Source organism: Thunnus maccoyii, chromosome 12 (genome assembly GCF_910596095.1).
Source record: "Thunnus maccoyii chromosome 12, fThuMac1.1, whole genome shotgun sequence".
NCBI lineage: Eukaryota > Metazoa > Chordata > Actinopteri > Scombriformes > Scombridae > Thunnus > Thunnus maccoyii.
The window spans coordinates 16,152,293-16,175,948 of record NC_056544.1 but is presented as its reverse complement, the minus strand read 5'-3'; the positions used below and the strand labels follow the sequence as shown (position 1 = coordinate 16,175,948).

Genomic DNA, 23,656 nt, shown 5'->3' with positions numbered 1-23,656 from the left:
GTACACTACAATTTCTGCCAGACAGCAAGCAAGTGAGAGGGTTGAGAAAAGGCCTCTGAGCTGTTTTTCTAGCAATGCGAGTTCACTGTGCCTTTGGCACATTTCCAACAGGAGGCCTAATCATGACTGTCAAACTTCAGGCTAACTGAAACTTGCAGCACCTGCCCCAAAATCTCTTCCCATTTACTCCACATTTGGCTCTGATCCCAAACCAAGGCACCTCCCATCCACTGTGCCTCCTGACAGATATTCTGTATGATGCTGTTCAACCTGGGCTGGACCCCTGCTAAAATGCACAAATTAACCCTTACCCAGCTTTGCTAAGTGATGACTGTCACCATGACAACCGGCTGCAACAGATATTTCACAAAATCAAAATAAAAAGAAAATAATATAAATAAATAAATACAGGAACAGGTTTGACTACAACAGAAAAGAAGAAAGCACAGCAGTGCATGGCTGTCAAAGAGGAAACGGGACACACTCATTCATTAGTAAAATTTAGTTCCCAAACATTTCTGTAGACTGTGTAATTTCTTATTACGCCATACCCTTGATCTCTCAATTCAAGTGCAAAGGCAGCAAAACCAATTGCCAATATCTTCCACTTCCACTTTGTGAAGTCATTCGCTTATCCATTGGCCTCTGAGTCGCCTCCTTTCAGTAAGGTGGTAGTAACTGCTGTAGGCTACGATATACATCACAGTGACGTTCAGGAACACTCGCGGAGTGCACGTCACTAGGGTAAACAGAGGGCTAACAAGAGGGCAGCTGCTGCCCTCCTGTCTCTCGTGAGCTACAGTATTTACCACTCTGATGCTCCAGCCGGGGCTGCCAGAGGACTGCCTGGTCTTTGGGACGTCCCACCCCTCTGGCTGGTCTGGAGACCAGGACAAGGGGGAGCTCACACTGCTATGGGGACTCCATGCACCCTAAGGTAAGGGGGGGTGGGTGAGAAAGTGAGAGAGAGGGAGGGAGGAGGGCGACAAAATGCAGCAACTTAAAAACAAAGCCAGCGAAGAAACAAAACATACAAAGAAAGATGTTAGCGAGATGTAGTGAGCTTCTAATGTAGCCATTGGGGAACCACTCAATACACACCCATCTAAGCGGAGCTTTGAGAGAGCATGTATCTGTTGTGCCAAAATATAAACAGGATAAGTTATTAAGTTGTGTTTTGTTTTAAAGCCAACCCTTATAGTTTCATGCATATGAGTTGAAGAGGCATGTTTCTAATACAATCTTTGTAAATGCAGAGCAAAACTGTGTTAGTTGCATTTCACGCAGCAGAACTCGCTTGGGCATCATGACACTATACAGCAGGAAAGAGGCCCTGCAATCTCTTGCTATGACAACTGTGTATGTTTGGCATGTTGACAAAACAAGAGGAATTGCGTCAGCATGGCAGCACATGAGCAGACAAAAGCATGCTGGACTAAAAGGGAGCTGCAACATTCACATTTCTGGAATAGATTTCCCCAGGCCTTGTGTAAGAAATTAGTTTGAGCCATATAATGTTTATTTAAGAGATGGGGTATATCTGGGGGAAAATAAACACATTTTGCAAACTAAATTAGTCTACCCTCACCAGCGTCATTCATAATATATTATAGCCATGGGTGGGATTCAATTCCCATTATTATTTGTCTGAGAAAGTCTACATTCAGTTTCTGCAATAGCCTCTATTATAATTCATTTGTTTTAACGACACTGAAACACTGATATTGAGAGATTAAAAGTTATTTCACAGTCACAAGTGAGCCACTACAGTTGATAATGTAATATGGAAATAACTAGGATGTGGTAATGGTATGGTTACTGTTGTCTGTGACCTGATGAATGCTTGAACTCTACGAGACAATAAGATGCTGAATGTTTGTAACATGGACATGAGATGAACAGAGTGACTGATGACAATGATGCCATGGGCAAGAGTCTCAGTAGATGTTTCAACAAAATTCTAACAGGGAAATAATTCATACTTCAACTGAGCTCTGCATTAACACTGTGACTAACTAGTCATGTGTTGCACAGACATGTGAAAGGGACACAGAGAGTGGAGGAAGAGTATCATTCGCCATGCTGTCCTGCTATTCTCGCATAATTTACTGCAAGCTACAACTTAGCTGAGAAAAATATTTAAGACATACCCATATCCGTACTGTAAAGGCTGTGTCAACCAACCCGGTGACACCACACAAACTAATCCACCTTCATAGAGCAGAGCCTAGGGAACACGTACTGTACCCACACTTCATGTAACAGTAGAAAAGTTATGAACACAAATTTTTAGTCTACACGCCAAGGGCATATTGGGCTGGGACAGTGAACGAGGCAGAATCAGCCGGACAGTGACACGAAACAGATCACTGGTCTTCTGTGACATGATGTCCAGGTTCCTACCTGTTTTACTCGTGGCCTCCCAGGAGAAAACTTCCTCTTAGTGATGGCTGGCTTTCCCATTCCAATCTTAGGGGTGAGTGGTATGAGGGTAGTGGTGGGCATTACACTGCTGTGGTCACCCAGTGTTGGGAGAATCTGAGTCTGGGGTGGTTCTCTGGGAGATGTCCCTCGGGCCAGAGATGAGGAGTGGGAAGGAGAGGTAACCATCTCGGCCAACCTTTCCACAGTTGTCTTGAGTGGTTTCTCCTCTAAAGACAAACTGGGAAATGACAGATTAGGCTTGCTCTCTGGCGCAGTGTCCATCTCCTCTGATGTACTAGAGGCCGTGGGCTTAACAGTCTCTGCCACGTTCCTGTGAAAATTGCCCTCCCCTCTCTCCTTGGTAAGTTCTTTTGGAGCGGTTTCCAGGAAAGAAGCCCTAACTACATCCATACTTGAAGGCTGGGATAGTGAGACTTCCATTGGTTGGTCCGTGAAAGGTACTGATGCAGTACTTGGTTCTTTGGTGGTTGAGATGATGGCCTTAAAAACTTTTGTGCTGGAGATGACCGTGCCCTCCTCAGGGCAGGCCTCTATCTTTGCTGGCTTGATTTGTAATGTAGTATCCTGTGTCTGTAGTGTCTCCATAGAGAGCTGGGCTGGAAAAGACTCCGACTCCTGGCTGGGAGTCACTGCGGATGCAGGACTCTCTGTAGATGTGAGTTGGGTTGTTGCTGCTGGTTTTGTTTCTGTAGGAACAAACAGACAGTGGTTACAACAGCTGATATATATTTCTTTACATAACATAAAAAACTAGTAGAGAAAACCACTGGTGATGTGATGCTAATGGGCTTTGAGTAATCAACATGAGGTGGCCTACAGGTGGCGTTGGTGTTAATTTCTTTGCCTGTAAGAGACAACATTGAAAGGTCTACAGATCTGCAGATCTAACCTTCTGACGCAATTACATTTCCTTTTGTAAAGGCGGCGCAAATTGGCATGTATGGAACTGTTGCCCCTTGTGAGTTACAAGTCAGTTTCAAAAGGTGGTTTGCATCTAAAAAGATGATGCACAGCACTTCCACTCTGCACTGCTGACGTAGCTTGACTGGAAGCAAACTGAACAGATTTAACTGATATCTGAGCTCCCAAAGCATACTGTCATCATTTTACATTGCAAAATATGGTGCCATAGAATATCACTGCACCCTCTACCTCCAATATTGACAAGGACCATTACAAGACTTGTAAATTGTAAATGAATCATCTTCAATGTGCATGTAACAGATTACTTGACAATGAGCATTGAAGCTTCTTGTCATCTACAGCAGTGATCATCTGTTAAAAACAAATATACTTTTCCATGGTAACTGTAATTCTTCATTGACAATTTTTTCTCTATCATGCTGCATTTGGTACAGTCAAAGTGACTTGTGATCACTGGAACGATATACAGTACAAGTAATATAGCAAACTCCCTTCCAATTCCCTTAACTTACTGAGCAATATGAACTATTAAGTGCAAATACTGTAAATTCTCACACAAAAGCCAGAACTCAAATAAAGGCTGAGTCTCAAATACACAGGGGTGTGGCCAGCACAAACAAAAGGTCGGTCTCTACTTAAGGACGGGTAAAAAAATCATTGAGGGGGGTGGAATTGCCTGTAGTATACAACAGCTCACACAGTAAATTTAGTCTAATGTGCATTTCCACACCACTAATTCCATCAGTACAATACAGTTCTCTGCTGCTCTGAGTCTACCCTGCTCTCTTTTAACAGAAATAATGTTAAAAAGGGAAGGCTGTAAAGGGAGGGCTGCAAGACTTCAAATGTGAAAATTCTGGAGGAAGTGTGAAGTTTCATTCATGGTAGCTTAACATTGTTTAGGGAAAAGGGCAAAGTGGAATGCCTGACATGACTCTTGCTGTACTGATGGAATTAGTGCTGGGGAAATGGACCTTATACTGCGTGTATCAAGACAAAAGGTAAACATGGAGGAAGTTTTGAGTTTGCATTAACTGGGGAACAGCGGAAATTGGAAATAAAGGTCTGTCTCTGATATAAGCCTGTCCCAGATAAAGGGTTCTCTCTGTCACTGAGGTAAATAAAAGCCACGGCCACTATTTGAGAGAACTTATAGTATATGACACAAAGAACAGCAGGACTCTACTTTGCACCTTTTAACCAATGTATCACATGTAAAATGATGTGCATTTGAAAGACAGACTCCAAGTCAGTGGCCTTGTCTAACACTACCAGTAAACAATGTCTACTTGGCATTTTAATAGTGTGAATAGAGTGTGAGCATGACATTTAACACAAACCTTACAATAGAAATCACTGTTATATTAATTGCAAATCAATATGAGTTTCACCATTGCAAAAGAAGAACTAAATAAACAAGCTGTGTACACAAACCTGGTTTGAATTCTGTCAGGATTTTGTTGACAGGTGGTTCAGTAACCTGCCTCTCAACAATGTCTGCTCCCATTGAGACTTCTGAAAGAGAGAAGAATAATTAAAAAAAAAAAAAAAAAAGAAAAGAAAAAAGATTTCATATAAAAATATGGATGTTTGTGTATTGGTAAAGAGTCTGGAAAGACTGTGAACACATTAAGATAAAGTGGTAAGGGAATGAAGTAAGTGGACCACAGGGAAATGTTAGGCTTAGATGCCCAGCAGTCAAACTGACTACAAGGGGCATTTCTGCTTCAATTCTGAGCCACTGATCATCTCAAACTAATGGTAAAACAAATAAGACTATACTATGATGTGAATCCCTAAGTCTTGGGAAGAATTTGAATGGATTCTCGCTCTAGTTAATCCACTGAGCATTTTTCTATATAAACACACGCAACAGTACTTTATAACCTCTGATTTGACACATAAATGCTTGTCTTGCAGATTAACAAATATCTCTTAAACCAAAGAATTGAAAAGGAAATTTTATAAAATAGTTAAAATTATTAGTATTAGCCTAGTAAAGGTTAAAAATATTCTACAGTATAGATGTAACATTACATCTTGATTTGATGACCAAGGAAATGACTTAAGTGTTACTGGAAATGCTTTTGAATAACAATCAATCACAATGCACAAAAAGATAATGTGTATCAGAGGCTATATTTTGGCGTTAATCTAGTGTTTCCTATCTTCTTTCTCTGTTTGGTTTTGTAGTGTCTCCTATCCTCTCTCTCTATTTGGGTTTGTATCAAAGACATCAATGCACTTGACTAGTCTGGTATGAATAGAACTAGTCATTCCTAGCTATCAGACATCCACACATCAAGCCAATATTCTGCCAGACAGCCTCTGACAGTACAGATAGCCTAGTCTTAACGAAGCACCCACCATTTCAATCCACAAGTTCCCATGTCACACTGATCCTGACACACACATGCACCTGCTAAGCATCTCTGCCAGGGAAGGGAGTAACCATGACAACCAACATCCCAGGGTCTGTGTGCTCTGGGCTCATGACTGTGCAGCTTGCAGGTGCTCATCCGGTGCCGATGCCAGAAAGTCAATTAGGAGATGGGCCTCCAACCATCTCCAGCCTTCAACTATTGACCAAGCTGAACACACATTCTCATTCATATTAACACCCTCCTTCCTATATCTCCTACAGTGAATGAGGTGATGGTTAAGATAAATACACGGCTTTGATTAATGCAGCAAAGGCCTCAAGTCAGGTCTAACTTAAGCTCCTGGAATGGATCTAACAGCATCTGTCAGTTGAGTCACGGTAAGCCTGTTATTAAACCCTGAGTGGTGGAGAATCCTGGCAGGTGATAAACAGCTCTGGTTAATGACTTTAATTACATTACATGTGCAGGCGTTTGGTAGCGTAGTCATGATCTCACATAATGATGGGGGAAAAAAATTGTAAAAATAACAAATCAGTAAATATCTCAATTTCAGCACATCATAAATATAAAGTCCCTCCTTTTATTTTGGTTTGGAGTAAAAAGGACACAGCAAAATATAAAAATAAAATAACTTTTATCTGATTTGAAAGGCTTCAATCCAAATCCCAAACAATACCTTCCAGGGGCAAAGAGCATTACGACACATGTATTGACAAAACAGGTAAAGCTATACTGAAGCTTACTTTGAGGTGCTTAACATAAGCTCCTCTTAAATCAAAACACAGATAACATGTATACTCAACATGTTTTTAAAACCGTTTGGTGAGCAGAGCAAGCGAGCTGTAGGAGCAGTCATGAATGAGCTAGCCTAGCTCCAAGGCAGGTTTGCAGTAGGGATGCGCCGATCCAATACTCAGTATTGGTCCGATACTGGCCAAAGTCACTCGATTGGATATCGGAAAAAAAAATCCAATACAATCCATCGTCCTAAACTATCACGTAAATTCTTAACTAAACTTTGAGCGACATGCCATAAAGAGAGATGAGTCATGAGTAACACATATAAGCAGCATATGTCATGTGAACAGTAGCTAGAACGTAAGTGAGACCTGTCAGCAGCACTGTCATCATGTCAGCTGTGTGGAGTTGTTTTAAGCTCAAGGAGAAAAAAAAAAGCAAAACAGCCGAGTGCAATTTATGCAATACGAGTGTTTTGAGGGGTTGCAGCAGCGTTGGAAACTTCAACACCACAAACTTGATTTAACACTTGCAGAAGCATCATGGAAAGGAGTATATCAAATTTATACAGGCAACGAGTGCCGAGAAGAAAGGTGTGCTGCAACGAGAAACATCGCTAGAAACAATTCAGAATTGTGAGAAACTCCCTCCAGACAGCAACAAAGCAAAGCTGTATGACCAACCCCTTTCTGCTGTTGAAAATGCCTGTTTTTGACGCTTAATTGAACATTTGGAACCTTGCTACACGTTGCCAAACCGGCATTTCATCTCCGAAATGGCTATCCCAAATAAGTACAAGCAAGTGCACAAATTAATTTCAAAATGCTTGGAAAACATTGCCATGGTTAGTTTCACAACTGACATCTGGAGCTCAGATGTGGGTCCAATGTATAGACTGTAAAAAACATGGACGTAGCTATTGTGACGTCAGTCATTGATTTCTGAAAAGCAGTTTTGAAGCCGTGGGCCGCTTCAGCCATCGCCATCTCAGCAGTGCCTGACTCCCCCTAACTCCTGGCTTATCCAAAATAGGCAAAGAGGTGGAGCTGAGGTGGGCCGAATGAAGCCTGGTTGCTGAAACAAGTCACCTAGCGGCTAGCGACCTGTCACTCAAAGTGGCAACGTCCTTACTTCTGCATAACTTTCTGGCTTAATAAAATTTAAACGGGTGAGCTTTAAAAAAAAATTCACCTCCCGTACAGCTGTCATGAAAGGGGAAATTAGCTACAGAGACCAAAACCGTTTTTTGTACCAGGCTGTAAATATATTTATTTATGCTGTAAAGTTTTAGGTTTAGGGGGATTGACTTGCTTTTGGAGCCAGCCTCAAGTGGCCGTTTGAGGAACTGCAGTTTTGGCACTTTCGTGTTGGCTTAATTTTTCAGCCCCGGAGGTCGCCGCTTGGTCCAGTGTCATTACTAAGTCTGACAGCACAGTGGATAGACTCAAGTTTTACTTTGCAAAAAGCAGTGCTGCAGGCTAAGCAGTTTCGTGGCTCACACACAGGAGAGTTCATCACTACAGCAACAAGGGAGATGTATGGAAAATTGAGAAGAGGAGAGTCCATTTCCGTGAGACAATGCCAGTAACGTAATAAAAGCAATGGGTCACCTTGGAATTGCCAGTTTGGGATGCTTTGCGCATACCCTGCAACTCACTGTGAACGAGGGACTGCTATAGCAGCCAAGTTTAAGTGATGCACTGGCTAGTGGCAGAAATATGGAGGTAAGCTCTTCATCTGCATCTGATGCCATCCCCATTGTCAATGTCCTTAAAAGCGTTCTCACTTGAGAAAACAAGGCTGACAAGGGAATTAAGACCATGAAAGCCTACCTCCTTGAGGCTGTAAACAGACGTTTCAGAGATGTGGAATCTGAGCCATTATACTCAGTTGCAACGTTACTGGACCCAAGATATAAAGACAGGTATGTGGGGTCTCTGTTAACTGTATTTAATATAATTCTTGTGTGTGTGTGTGTGAGTGAGTGAGAGTGAGAGAGAGAGAGTGCACAAACCTCAGTGTGTGTGTGCGCAATTTTCACTTTTGCACATCTAATGACAGTATTTCATATCAAGCATCAGCTTTCAGAATGGGATTATTCACTTGATATTAAGGGTAGGCTAATTTTAGATGTCACATATGTGTATTTTTATCATTCGACATACTTCACAAATGCAGAACCCTCAAGACATGTTAAGGATGCATTAATGGCAGAGGTAAGGAAGATGGAAGAAGTGTTGAGGAGGATCACATAAAAAGCCTCAGAGCCAGCAAAGAAGACTCCACGGGTGGAGGCTGCAAGCAAGAGCAGACTTGGAAGCGATTTTGATGAAATTCTGGAGGAAAGCACAGTAGAACCTGGTCCAGAGTCAACCACCACAAGTGCACGCATTGAAGTGCAGACCTACCTCAGTGAGCAAACTATTCGGCATCTGGACAATCCACTGCTGTACTGGACAGTCAACCGACCTAGACTGCCCTCCCTGGTGGTCATGGCAACTAAATTTCCCTGTGCACCTTAAGTGTGGAGAGCGAGAGGCTCTTCAGCACAGCCTCCATAATTATTGATGAAAGGAGGAGCAGGTTGACAGCTGAGAAGGCTGAAATGCTAATCTTTCTAAAGAAGAATCTGCCCCTCATGATAAAGTGAACAAACTTGAGTCACATAAGGACCGTAAAAAAGATGAGCCAGTGGTTTTTGTGACAGTTTTTAAAAGGTCAGGCAAGCTGCTATGTCTTATCATCTTAGTGGAAAACCTGCACAAAATATTTTAGTTTACATTGCAATTACCTTTTCATACTAGAATTGTATTCATTCTAATGTTTAGTTTTATACAGGTGTTTTACATACAGTGCAACCCCAGAGGTTATATGTGAAAGAAGCTTGAACTGTTTTTACCGTTAGATATTTTTTATCCAATGCAGCTAACTTGATATCAGGTGTAATAGCCTAGAGTTTTAGTTATGAGTGCCTTAAGATGCCATGTCTACCTTACTGTGTTCCACTGTACATTTTATACTAAAGATGTTATTATTTTTATGTTAAAGTTATAATCTCGAAGATCTCTATTTCATTCTCTTTGGCGGCACCACATGGCATTAAGCTGTAAATGCAGGTGTGTTTTTGGACCTCCAAACAGTGTCGCTGACTGTGTGATTTCACGCTAGCACTAGGTCCACCTACCCTCTCTGGCAGATCAACCACTGGGTGATGGAAAACGCATCACTAACTGTGCCGCTTGTGATTTGAATACGTGGCAGGAAAATCGGCACCCAGTTCATAATAATCATAACCATTTTGTTTTGTTCCATTGTGTTACCTCATTAGGCGATAGATAGTGACTTAACAGACATTTATTCAAATGAAAATCTTGAGTTATATCCAGTATTATACACTGGAATTACAATTCCTTTGTTATCCTAAATACTCAGATTTAAACTTATACACAAAGTTACACTTTAAATTTCATTTTGAATATTTGATTGGTGCTGACCAATCAAAAATGCTGCTAAAAGTTCTGTGTGTGAAAAGTTTAAATAAAAAGAAGCAGCAGTGTTGCATAACTGAGTCATGTTTTGGGCTATGCATTCCTTCCTTTAGGGGAGTAGAATATTTGTTTCACAGTTTGAGCATGATGTTTTTAGATGGCTAGATTAAGCAAAGTGCATCCATACAAATGTATTATTAACAGCTTAGATGTTTAAGAAAGGGAAAAAGACGGTATCGGATTGGTATCGGTAGATACTCATGGTTGCAGTATTGGTGATAAAAAAGTTGTATCGAGCCATCCCTAGTTTGCAGACAGTGGATCCAATACCATCACGCTACTCCAATCCATTCTTTCTTGCCATTGGAGGCTGCTGTCTAGACAGAGTGGGCAGCGTAGCTACAACTGGCATCCACAGCTCACCATTTATTTCCTCAATACTGCACTCCACTGCTGGCAGACCTCACATAGACCACACAGAGTGGAGATGCAGCAATGCGCTTCAAACAAACAGAAACCAGGATCATATAATTTGCAGTGGTGATACAGCCACCATCACACAGAACCACAGAAGCAATGCGACCAACAGAAACAACAGACATATGTAATGAAGGATAGGGTTAACTAGGGGGATGATCACATGTGCTTCTAAATAGCTGCTAGCTAGAGATGTCCATGAGCTAAAAAATGGAAGTCCAGGTCAAGACTCCAGTCTCTGAGTTATGAGTTTATTGAGTCTCAAGTCTCCATAGTGGTTCCAACTTGAGAACAATATGACCATTTCAAGACATTTTACTGTAAATGAGTAATATCCTCTTTAATTGTTCTCTTAGGGTATACAGGAGCCAGAATTATGGTTCCTTTAAACACAGTTCTTCTGTTCAGCCAAAGGTCTTTGAAGCTCCCGATTCCAAAAGCCACAATCTATAGTCTGAATCCTGTTGAAGCCTGTTGTGTTTTGATTTAGTGTCATACACCTGTTGCCGGCAGACACACACACAGCAATATGAAAGGACTATTGCCTTAGCAACCTCTCCCTCCATTAAAGGTGCAGTGTGCAGAATTTAGTGGCATCTAGCGAAACATACTTGGCAGAAAGGGAATATAATATTCATAATTATGTTTTAATTAGTTTATAATCATCTGAGAATAAGAATCGTGTTTTTGTTACCTTAGAATGAACCCTTTATATATACTCATAGGGAGCGGGTCCTCTTCCATGGCGCCCGCCATGTTGCAACAGTAGTCAAGATCAGACAAACTAAACAATGGCTCTAGAGTGGGCCCTTTGTGTTTTTCGCGAGTCTCACGGCCACTGTAGGTTCTCCTACATGCTTGGAAGGGGAGGGGGAGGGGTATTCAGTTAGTTGCAATCTGCAATCTCACCGCTAGATGCCACTAAATCCTACACACTGGTCCTTTAAGTATCATTAACAAGTCTGGCCTAGACTGAAGTCAATAAAGATGAACTGCAAATCAACTGTAGAGTTGTACAGTAGTATGAGCATCAAACTTGAGTGCCTCAAGTTGCAAAAAAGTAAGAGCTTTCGAATATCAGTTCATCATTCACACTGACAGGCAGCAGATACTAGATCCCTAGGAGACAGAAGGGAAAAACACTTAATTTTCAAAACACGTAATTACAAAGACAATGGAGTTGCTTTAATCTGCCACTAGTAGGACACCATCTGGTTATTGGGGAGTCCTCAGAAAATCCTCCAAATAAAAGAGTGAGCACTTCTCTGGTCTTAGTCCAAACAACTCTCTCCCCAATCCTTTCATCTGCCAGAACTGCGACTTTCAAAACTTCATCAGAGCTGACACCACAGCCCAATTTCGTGTTGCATGTCCAAAACTTTCAACTGATTCTGCATGGCTAGAGATTGAGAGAATGAAACCTCAACTACAAAAATTCTTTTTCGTTTTTAGTCATATAATCTGGTGTTTGTGTATGATGTGTGTGTGATTTTGTATGATCAAAAATTCCTTGGCTTGTCCTTGCAATAACAAGATATGATTAATATGCTGATAAAACAGATGAGATTCTCAGGAGGTGGGCATAAAGGAAAATAAAGATTTAAAGATTAAAAAAAGATAAGGGAAAGGGATCAGAGCTGTATATAATTTTTTGTAACAAGGACCCACCAGGCTTCTGGGCTGACGTGGCCAGCTTCTCCTCCTGGACGGTAGCCTCAACAGGCTCTGGATCTGAGTGCAATGGAACAGCAAGTAATTCCGGTTTGGGGTCATTGTGCATTTCAGGAGGCAGCTGAGTGCCAGGTTCTAGGTCTGTGTGCTTTTGAGCCAGCTGTAGGCCAGTCTCAGAGTCTGTGTGCATGGAGGCTGGCTGAGGGCTGAGCTCTGGGCCGGTGTCCATATCCTCTGCCTGTAGCGCCTGCTCTGCAGCAGGAGACCTGCAGTTGGAACAAACATAGTCCTCTCTGGGGTGGATTTCTGCTTGGCCTGAGTTCTGACGCTCGCACTCTAGGTGCAGCCATCTGAAAGGAGTGCAAAGGAATTTCAGGGATTGTTCAACAGGGATCTCTGTGCAATCCTAAAATTTGACATATTTATTCTTGTGGTTTCCTCAGAGAGTATGAATTTGCCAAATGAATAAAATAAGGACAAAAAATAAGAGTGTTGAATTTAAAAATTGTAGAGTTAAATTAAAATGTATCTTTACCTCTTACAACTGTGGCAGAGGAGTAGGTCTTTGTGATGCTCAGGGTCCAGGATGCAGGCACACATAGGACAGCACAGAGCAGGGTCCTGGTTTTGGACGCAGTTCTCACACAGCAGACTGGTGTGGTGCCATTGCCCGCTGGTTCGTGTTCCACACTGGATGCATACTCTGCAGTTCTGAGGAGCAAAGGAGGCTTTCTTAGTAAATTAAGTTTAAAGCCATTCAGAATCAGTGAAGTATGCAGTGTATTAGGTTTGCATCAATATTTCTGTTTTACAGATTTGGCACTTCAGTCACTGAATGGGATACTAGCATGAAACCTGTCCAGGCTCATGTATATTCAAGATCATCACTGTTTTCCAGCTGAATAAAGCAATATTAATGAGGCAGAACTGGGGAATATGACTAAAACATAATATCTGACTATTTTAGGGCTTGATTAAATGGTTTTACATTGGATTTTTCTAATCAAAATAATCGTGCTGACTAACCAGTTTTTAATCAATTTAATTAGGGTTCACACGTAACTGTGCTTACTATACTTCAATAAGACTATCAAAGTTGTGTTAAGACTTGAAATCAAAGAAGGCTGTCAGTAATCAAAACATGAAGAACATCTAAGAACTTCATGTTGTTTTTCTGCTTCATCTTAAACATTTAAGGATGCTTTTAACAGATCTCAGCTACATAACGCACATTCCATTTTCTATCCTCTCCTTAGAGTAAGCCATTGCACACTAGGTACACAGACAGTGTCGTTGAGCACAGAACCACAGAGTGGCACGAGCCAATAAATAGCAGTTAGTCATCTCAATGAAATATCCACACTGACAGTGTGCAACAGTAAGCAAAGCTGCTGTGGCTTCTATTCCAAGAGCATACCTCTTAAAAAGGTAGAGTCAGTCATTCTGGAGAAAGATTGTTGATATTTGAACTAAACACCCAAACAAATACACCCCTCCCTTTGTGCTCCTTCAGAAGCTCTGCCCCCCAAATTCATGGATGCACATCGCCAAGGCAACGACCAAAAGAGAAATATGGCGGAATCCATAGCAATACGTCAACTGTAGAGTAACTTCTGTTTCTCTCACACTTTATCATGAGTGGAAAAAAAAATTTGTCTCGTGTGAGCCCAACAGTCCATCCACACTCTCCGCTTCTCTGCGGCCTCACTTGACCTACGTTCAGCGTCTCTGTCCACAGCAGCAGCCGTCTGTCAGCTGCAGCTCCTGTGGAGCTGAGAGGACAGCGGCCGGACAAATTGCCTTGACGAGGCTGACTGACAGCAGAAATTTACTGAACCAAAATAGTTTGCATGTCGGCTCCACGGGAAGAAATCAATGGTGTTTGTATTTATTGATTAACTGATACTGTTAATAAGTTCAAAACACATATACAGTGGGATATTTATGTGATTTATAGAGCTGCCTGCTCAGATTACGCTTCACTAAACGCAAAAGTAGATTTAAAAAACTAAGCGCAAAAAACCGTGGGGGTTCTCTGTGAAACTGTCTCAGATTCAGTGTGGATTGATACATTTAATACAATGAAAGCGTATCTGTTCCATGAGAAAACGCTTTCTAGGTGAATTGGCCATGGCCTCTCTCTCCTGCAATTCAACAGGTGCTGGAGATGGGAGACTGTCATGACTTCCCCCTGTCCTGTGCACGAGGACCAACACCCCCAGCTGATTGGCTGAAATAGTGTTGTGTGGCTCATTGTTTCCCATGTACAGAGCCAGTGCTGTGTATGAACACTGGATTTTCCAGCACAAACACAGATCAGACAGCTAGCAGACTGTGAGGAGATATTCACAGAATTTGACAAAAAGAATACTGAACAATCTTTCTCCAGAATCCCTGACTCTACCTTTAAGTGCTTCTGTTCATGGAAAATGATATTTGGACTTTTAAACAAAACCTCCCTGCCAGAACCTTCACTGTACAGACACTCCTTTCAACACACAAGACATTGTAGGACACAGTAAAATATTAAAGAACCATTAAAAACAACTGTAAAATAAATCTTCGGTGTGGGCTTTATTTTCATTACGCATATTTTACTAACTAATTCAGCTATCAAACATTAAATAGGTTTATACATTTTTGATAAAGGCCAACTTTAGGCTAAATATAATCTGTACAGCTGTATTATGAAAAATTGAGTTTAAATATTATTATGATACTTGAACTAATATCTGTCTCCTGTAAACTTCAATATGTGTTAAAATTGCATAGTTATTATGTTTGGTCGTTTCCAAATGTTCTCCTTGTTGAAATGCGCATAAAGCTTGTTCATAAAAAGTGTATCAGCACTGACTGACTCTGAGCGATATGATGACTTTGCAGTTTAGGTGACGAGCTGACCAGTCCACTTGACGAAGCTTTTATTCCCCCCCCCCCCCACACACACACACACACAGATGCTCAGCTTGTAATTCTGGTGTGCATACATGGTAGACGAGATCAGGAGGAACATGACAAATGTAATGAAATTGAAACAGTGACTCATTTTTCATTGATCTTTACTCAAGTGAGATGACTACAGTTAGAACAAAACTAACATGCGACTGCAGATAGAGGTTGGGGGCGGGCGCTCAGGAGAAGCGAGTGCCAAGGACGTGTGTGGGTAGTGTTCCTCTTGTGCTGAGTCAGATAGAGAAGCCAAGTGTGAAGACCTTTCATCACCTGCTGTCTCTATTGCGGTGGCCTCCTCCGACCACTGCAGAAAATTGTGCGGCGTGTTAACCAGCTGCTTGAGTAACAAGCACACCATTTACACGGCTGGAGGATGAAGGGCACGGCTCCACTGAGGAGCGTGTGTGAACACATACATACGTGCATGCATACGCATATACACAGGCATACATACTGTGTTATGGGTAAATGGGTGCAACTGAAGCCTTTAAAAGATCAGACTGTGACTTTTTTCTTAACCACAGGAAGTGCAAATACAAACCATCAAAAAGTCATATTCTCATGGGTGGTAGACATTTTTACTTTGTGCCAGAGCACAGATTAATATAATGAATATTTTTCCATTGAATATTGCACACTGTGGGGATACTGTTGATGTTTGTGCTGCAGTTTCCTGCAAAATCATACCTGCTGGCAACCATCAACACTATACGATACATACCAGCCATAATAACCCATATTTTATATTGTCTTATATACAGTAAACCCACCAGCACAATATGAAGTTGCTCCTACCTTACATCTCCATCCGTTGGTGGGAAGAGTCTCCATGGCAGGTTGTAGACAGAAGGTATGATAGCCTTTGTCACACATGTCACATACCAGCATTTTAGTGTCCTCTCCTGGGTTCCTACAGAGAGACACAGGAAGGTTGTATGAAATGGGACAGCATTCAATTTTGTTGCAGGGTAAAGTCTAATTTATGGTTGCCGCACAACAGCAAGAGGCACAGTTCCTTTGTTGTACATGGCAAAACAAGAAAAAAAAATTGTATGTACAAGGGCTTAACAAGAAGAGGACCAAGAATGGGGAAGACAGTACATACATACATCTACTAAAGGAAGGAATCTCTGTCTGTGAGTGTGTGTGTCTATATGTCTGCATGTATGTCCTTTGCATATCTCTTGAAACGTTCATCCGATCGACTCCAATCTTGGCGGGTGCATTGCTGGGGAACAAAGGGAGTGCAGTGTCGAATTTGGTGCAATTTGGACACACGATATGTTTATCATTAATAAACTTTAAATAAACCAGCGATCAGCAAGCATCTCTACTCTGTGCAAGGGCAGGGTGGAGCTTCAGGGCTCTACTGAGACCAGAGACGAGACGTGACACAAGTCAGAGAAAAGTGCTCTAAAAAGAGAAAAGTAGACACCGAAAACAGAGCTTTTAATCAAGAATGGACACTCTTATCCCGTGTCTAGACAGAAAGCATAGTGTCAGCAGCACGTGTAGCAAATCAGCAGCGAGTGTCTACACAGGAGGCGTTCAGATACGTTGTTGAGCGTAGGTCACCTGCATATTGGAAGTGCTCAGAGACCAATACATATTGACTGTAGTTAAACGTGTATAACGGAGCAAATACTTCCACAGGTACCACAGGTACTTCCACACGTGCCACTACAGATAAAGCACAAATCTTTGGAGCAAACATACCCACTCAAATCCGACTGAAGGAACAGAAAATATAAAAAAATCTAAGAGCCCAATATGAACAATCCACTTTATTTTAGGATGCACATTATTTTATTTTTAAATGCAGCCCTTATTTACTTGAAATGAGAAAAAAACATGTATTTAGTATTAGAGTACTTAGCCTGTTCTTTATATCTTTTTTCTATGCATTGAAGAAGTGGCTGGAGGCCAAGCAATCAATTCACATTTTGAATGGGCACTGCACTAGTTCATACATTACACGAAACGAGTGACCAGTTCGCTTTTTAAGTGCAGTGGTCCCCACAGTCACAAATTTTGACCCTAGCGGACATGCAAACGCAGAAACCATGAATTACCCTCAACTGTACACTAGAAACTGCCCAAAGCTATGTAAGATTTAATGTGCAGTACAAAGGACTGTAGTCATGTGGATGATGATAACACTCCTGTTTCTCTTTCTCTCTCAGATTGTCTTTAAGTCTCCCATTTTGTTCTTTTTAACTTCTCAGTGGAGTGCTTGCTCCCAATGCTTTGAGACTTTTTCTTCATTTATTTGAACTAATTTATATTTTTATGAATATCTATAAAACAAACAGTATGTTCAATCCAATGTCAGTTTAATCCTCATTGGAGAGGAGTAAATTCTCTTGTTATACATTAAATTTATAGGGGCTGCATATCTTAATTGCAAGGTTGACAATGACTACAGGTAAAATACAGGTAAGATTTAAGATGAGTATGACATCCACAAAAAAAATTATGGACAGACACTCATAAGAGGACTTGTTAGATGGTAACAATTTAGAACCAGTCTCAATTCTCATCCCATTCATTACATTTTGAGACCATATATCACAAACCCCCACTCATCTATTTGCTATGCGGCAAAAACATGATACTGGGGTTTCTATGTAAACACAGAACTAAAACCTCAATGGACAGTGTTCACCTAGGGCAAACAGGCCTGTATGCAAACAGCTCCTGCGCTATTTAAATAAAGGTCAGAGGTTACAAGACTGAGCTTCAGGATACAACGTCCAGTTAGCTTCTCACTAAGCACAGAGTTAAACAAACCAGCAGTAAACATCATTGCTGGTGGCTATAGAGAAGATTAGTAAGAAGCAAAGTAAAAGAAAAGCTGGAGAGGACAAAAATATTTCACTATGAGGTACGCTATTTAGATGTGGTGAGGAGGTGACTCACTTGCATGTCTGGCAGATTTTGCACTCAGGGCACTGCCAACCTGCCCTCCTTAGAGGGGTCACAGCCATGTCCAGGCACATCCCATGGTAATGCAGACCACAACTGGTGCAGAAGAGCTGGTCCAGTAGGTCCCCCGGGCTATCGCATAGCACGCAATTTACATCATCTACAACTGTGGATAAAAAAATTCAGTCAGAACAGTTGATACAATGTCATTAAGCCAAATCTCTAATTTTCACTTAAGTAAATTATTTTACTGTAGGTTTGTATACAATGTATCCAATTCTACTCAACTTACATTTGTTAATGGCCAATTCATTGTGTTCTGGGCAGAGGAGTGTGAGACTCCTGATATCCTGAAAGGTCCCAGCTGCCCCCGCACAGGGGTAATGGTAGAGTTGAGCACATCCTTCAGCACAGCACTTAATGGATGCTCCAAGGCGCTTACAGTATGCACAGTGCTGCAGGGAGAGAGAGCGAGATCACAAAATATGTATAAAATGTCTTTGTTTGCAACTAGGATAAATAAATATATTCAACAGCCAAGGTAACAACAATCTCTAAAACATGTTCACAGCATTTTTTTTTTTTTTACAACTGAAATAGCTTATGTAAAGTCATTTATGCTTTAATGTCTCTTTGAGAAAAAAAAAGCCATCAAGTTTCTGATCTCAGGACCAAGACCCTTGTTAAAACCCTGTTTTAGCCCCTTGATAATCACACTTCTGACAGAACCTCACCTAGTCCCTATTTCTCTCAGTTCTACGAGTGTGCTCTAATAGCCACTCTGGAGATCAAGTGGAAGACTTGCTGATGGGCTACATGACCAATGGGCTGCAAACGCAATCGAAGAGCTGTGAGTTGTGCCATTGCTAATGCTAGGAGCTAAGCTGCCATGAGAGCTCAGCCCTGTTGAGTGGCGTGACCTTTTCCATTTCACAGCTGAGAGATCCACGCTGCCGGGCCGACCTTTACCAGCCAGTCTGATCCATCAGCTTTGCTGTGCCTCACTGAAGCAGTCGCTCACTGCTGCCCCAACACATTAAGATGGTGTTAACACCTATTAGTCCATGAATGTTCTCCCCTGACTCACCTTTGTGCTCCCTGAGTCAATGGCTCTGTCCACATTAAGCAGAGATTGTCCCTCGCCCTCACAAACACCTTCGGACCACAAGGCACAACTCTGATGTGCCCAGCATTGCCCTGTTATAACAAGACATAAAGGATGTGATTATGTGATAAAGACTTGCAATCAAATCAAATAAATATCTGAGATAGATTCTGCATTGCGCCCTCAGAGAGTGCCTAAAATATTCTAAAAAATAATACTTAGAAAGTCATCAGTTCTAATTTTATTTTATCAATTCATAATTTGACAGTCAACATCTAAACAAAATGTTTCTGCTGAAATAAACCCTTCAAACATGGCTGTTCAGTTTGTGTTGGAATGTGAAGGGTTAAATAAAAGAAGCTCCTTTGTCTCTGTATCAGGATTTTGCTGCCTCTGCAGTTGCTGGGAAGAAAATGCTATGTGTTCAGCTCTGTGATTGGTGGTCCAGCTATGAATTTACAGTGGGCCGAGCATTAGTAATTCAATGAGCGACTAATTCCTAAATGGCAGTAAAATTGACCAATCATATCCTTTATTATTGTGAACTTTAAGACAAGTTCCACCCACTGTGGGGGACACGAATCACAAGCTAACAGGGGGAAAAAAATGCAGGTAAACTAACCAGCTGGCTAGCCTGTTGGTTCACGAAGGAAGCTGCAAGTAACGTTAGCGCTGGTGAGGAGGACATTAACTTTGAATGAAACTTCAAATGAAAGTAATGCGATCACCAAAGGGTAAGTTACTTACAATCTAATAGGCCACCGTGCCAATCTAATATTATTTATTAACAATATTGCTTGTTTGTGGCAGTGGGTTCCAAAATGCCATGATCGCTGTTCACTGTCCATGGTTCTGAAGTGTCTGTTGCTAACGGTTGCCTGGCTGTGTGTGCGCTGCCACAGTGTATAGGCTTATATGAAATTTTGTTGGTTTTTCTGTGGTAGGAAGGAGTGGCTGTCATGCGTTTTGCATAGGGATGCACTGATCCGGCTTTACCGACGATACCAGTACCGATACCTGGGCTTTGGGTATCAGCCGATACCGAGTATTGATAATTAATAAGCTGTATGCCTCACTGTGTGGAAGAGACTATGATCATTCTTTTATGTGTAAGGCAAAATCAGGCTTGACTTAAACATTGCTTTCCTTACTTTGTAAAACAAAATGTAACAAAAAATACGTAGAAATAAATTGACTGAATTGTTATTTATAATGGTATCCGATACCAGCTCGATTTGTCACTGATACCCTATCCAGCTATGTGAGTCAGTATCGGACCAATATCTGATATCAGTACTTCACTAATTTTGTACCCCAGCTTATTGTCACCATATTCCGCTTAAGTGCACACACAGCTTGTGTGATGCTGCAATTATTTGTAAGGAGGATTTGCATTTTATTTAGCTGTTTTTGTGATAACTTGCATCTTAATTTTTGTTTCACAGCTGGAATTGTCATAAGTAACTTTTGCAGCACCACAGGAAAGGACACAGAAAGCTAGGCTGACAGTTTGCTTTTTTCCCTCGACAAGGGAAAAGGGGTCAGAGGGCCAAGGTTTAAGAGTCACGGTTCGCTACTGGCATTGTGTATTAGATAAATAAATGTATAAAGCATTTACAGATGGTGCTCTCTAGTCCAAATGCCAACTCTCCATCAGAAGTGCTAGCAATGCTTGGTAAAAAGGAGGAAAAGGTTCAGTCTATTGGTCTTACCCGACTCGAAGAGAGACTGGACGTTAAGATCTTGTGGAAGGCCGACATGAGAAAGCTCATCCCAAAATCGACTGGCTGGGTCTGTTTCTCCCTCGCAGCTTTCAGACCCACTGGAAAAAAAGAGGTTTGCAGAGAAAGCAGGTCAGCACAGGTTTTTAAAAAAGGAGGACAGCTAGAAGATATGCTAGACAAGAGAAGGACAGTCTGAATCAACTTAGGAATGAATCAAGAGTAGACATAAAGGTAGAGGACGATGTGCAGTTTTTACAAAAGCAGAGAGATGAAGATAGAGAGAATGAGCCGGGGGGAAATGTTAGAGAGCAAATAAAAAGCTGTGGGGGAGGAGGGAGAGGAGGAGGAGGAAGAGGGCCATCTTGTTTGGCGTGTGCACAAGAGGCTGGCTGTTCTGTCTCATAAAATCTGTTGAAAAGGATGTGTTTCTCAGAGTCCCTGGATTGAACTAGTGAGCTGCATAGCATGCGGAAAATGTGGAGAGGGAGCATTAGCATTTAAAAAGGACCCAAGTTCCAGTAAACAAACCACAGGCCAAAATCAAGAGACCGGTTTCTGTAAGCATGATGGCACACTCATGACAAACAGCCTTAACAGCTTATTGTTAGAGCCAAAGTTTCATCACCAATTATGAAATGATCTTTTCACACCTCCTCACACTTCCACAGCTCTGTCTCCACCATCTCTGCTTCTCTGGGAAATCAATATACAATTGCTCCTCCTGGCCTGTGCTCCCTCCTCTGTCTCTGTGTGGCACAACCGAGGGTTGGCCCCAATCACCAATCACACAGCAATGACACAACAGCTACTGGTTGAGTTGGCACGCTGCCAGACCCATATTACTCCCACTGCCATTACGTCACTGGGAACCCAGAGAGACGCCCAATTGGTTCCAAAGGACCAAAACAAATTTGGCAGCTGTCCAAAAGAGTCCTAGGAGGGTCCTTTGTTGGCGCAGTATGCATGTATGTGTGTGCTTGTACACATTAACACACTTAAGGTTCATGTGTAACTTTTATCTGATGCGGCATCCCTGAGCCTCAGGGCCATCACAGATATTATGCCTGCTAGGCCAAAGTGATAATTTAGCCTTCAAATGTAGAATGACAACACAACCTGCTAACTGGAAGCCCTTTAGCCTGTGAGGTCTCTGCGTGTGTTTGTGTGCCTGCTTCTTTGTGTGCTGGTTTGTATAGGTAAATGTGTATGTAAACATGTGGACACAGGTTCCTTGCAAGTTTTTCAAGGGTAATTGTGCTCAATATAAAATAATCAATTTCCAAATCCAAAAGATTTTCAAAAGACCATAGCAAAGATTTTGGGTTTTATTACAAGGACTCCTCACAAATGACTTTACTGTCCTGGCCAACAATGACAGCCAAACCATTTGTGACAACAGTGTCAGCCAGGCCTACTTACTTCGTCTTTTCCCTCTGTCCTGAGGTGGTCTCTCCGGCCATTTTTGGCTGAGTGGTTTTATCACCATCACTGCTATCGCTCGTTGAGCTTCCTCCACCTTTGTGGCTGAAGAGTGCGTCAAGCTGAGGTGTGATGCTGAATACTTGCAGCTCCCCCTGACCCAGTAGGCTACGGCCACCGCAGTAACAGAAGGCACAGAGACGCTCACTGAAACAAAGAAAATGGGTGGTAGGGGGTGTTTAATTATATATACCTACTGTGACTTAATACAGTGCCACACATGTCACCGTGAATTAAGGCCTCCTTCTTCTGGAACAGTCTGCGCCGCAACATACATAATAACACATAATGCCGACATTTGTGAGGCAGGCCCACACAGTCTACACATACACTTTAAGCTGTAATGGATGAACAATGGTATGCAAGTAGCAGGCCAGCCCCATTGTCGCCTGCATTTTAACCTGTAACCCTTAAGCTGTGGGTGTAAGAGGGGACATTTTTGCTACAATACTGGGGCTTCCTGGTTGCCTAGGGGTTAAAAGGTATACTATATAATGATAACATCCCCCAGTTTGATTCTGGCAATAGACCTTTAATGAATGAATGCCCCACCCCTCACCCACTTCCCCTCTTTATCTTGTCTACCCATAATATCTTCTATTGATTAAAGCTGAAATGCCCCAAAAATCACTTGGATGCAGAAAATTTTCCAGAAATCTTCTAACAAAGCTCTTTTGGGAATAAGTGGCAATATTTTAAGATAAAGGATACGCTAAAGAAGGTTATGCCATTGTTAGTTATGACGGTTTAAAACAGAGTGAGTGGATAAATCACAACAGACCAGAACTCTAAAATGGTTTTGGGAAGATCCTATATTAAAGACCTTAAAGTTGGTTGTTGGATTCAGATTTTTTTTTTTACTTGATGAACCCCAATCATTAACTTAACGTCTTTTCCAACCAAATTTCTGGGGAAAATCCTGAAAATGAGTTTATTACATGAAAAAGGCTATGAATATGAATATGATTTATCCCGGCTAACTTCCGTAAGTAAGAAAATAATTGTGCATGAATACACTACTTTTCGAATCAATCTTTCCTTACAATTGCATTATAAACACACTAACATAACTTTGCCAAAAAAATAGATAAAATCAAGCACTGCAGACACATTCATGTCATGTCAGAAGATGCTCAATAAGGAATTTAGGCCTATTTAATGAAGACAAAATCCATCACCTTACACATATATATATATATATATATATATATATATATGGACATGGAAATATTAAGAGGTTGGAGACTAAAAAAAAAGCACCAGGAACAGGAAAGTTTAGAAATAAAGGGGTGGTTAATACTTATCACATTTTTAAGGCATGAGATGGCCTTGTTAATAAGATCC

At 41.5% G+C, this 23,656-nt stretch overlaps 1 protein-coding gene across 10 annotated transcripts in view; it reads right to left on the bottom strand.

Annotated features, from left to right (window-relative positions):
- Window positions 1-23,656, bottom strand: part of kmt2cb (lysine (K)-specific methyltransferase 2Cb) — an 82,968-nt gene that overhangs the window by 37,444 nt on the left and 21,868 nt on the right. For 9 of the 10 annotated variants that reach the window (XM_042430041.1, XM_042430040.1, XM_042430037.1 and 6 more), the window contains exons 5-15: window positions 22,253-22,459; window positions 20,822-20,931; window positions 19,092-19,201; window positions 18,297-18,459; window positions 17,999-18,170; window positions 15,875-15,989; window positions 12,663-12,838; window positions 12,125-12,477; window positions 4,804-4,884; window positions 2,404-3,131; window positions 810-932 (exon numbers count right to left, since the gene is read on the bottom strand). In XM_042430041.1, coding sequence (XP_042285975.1) covers window positions 810-932; window positions 2,404-3,131; window positions 4,804-4,884; window positions 12,125-12,477; window positions 12,663-12,838; window positions 15,875-15,989; window positions 17,999-18,170; window positions 18,297-18,459; window positions 19,092-19,201; window positions 20,822-20,931; window positions 22,253-22,459 — 2,338 coding nt within the window. The remainder of the gene's footprint in view (window positions 1-809; window positions 933-2,403; window positions 3,132-4,803; window positions 4,885-12,124; window positions 12,478-12,662; window positions 12,839-15,874; window positions 15,990-17,998; window positions 18,171-18,296; window positions 18,460-19,091; window positions 19,202-20,821; window positions 20,932-22,252; window positions 22,460-23,656) is intronic. The other variant, XM_042430045.1, reaches the window with a different exon arrangement.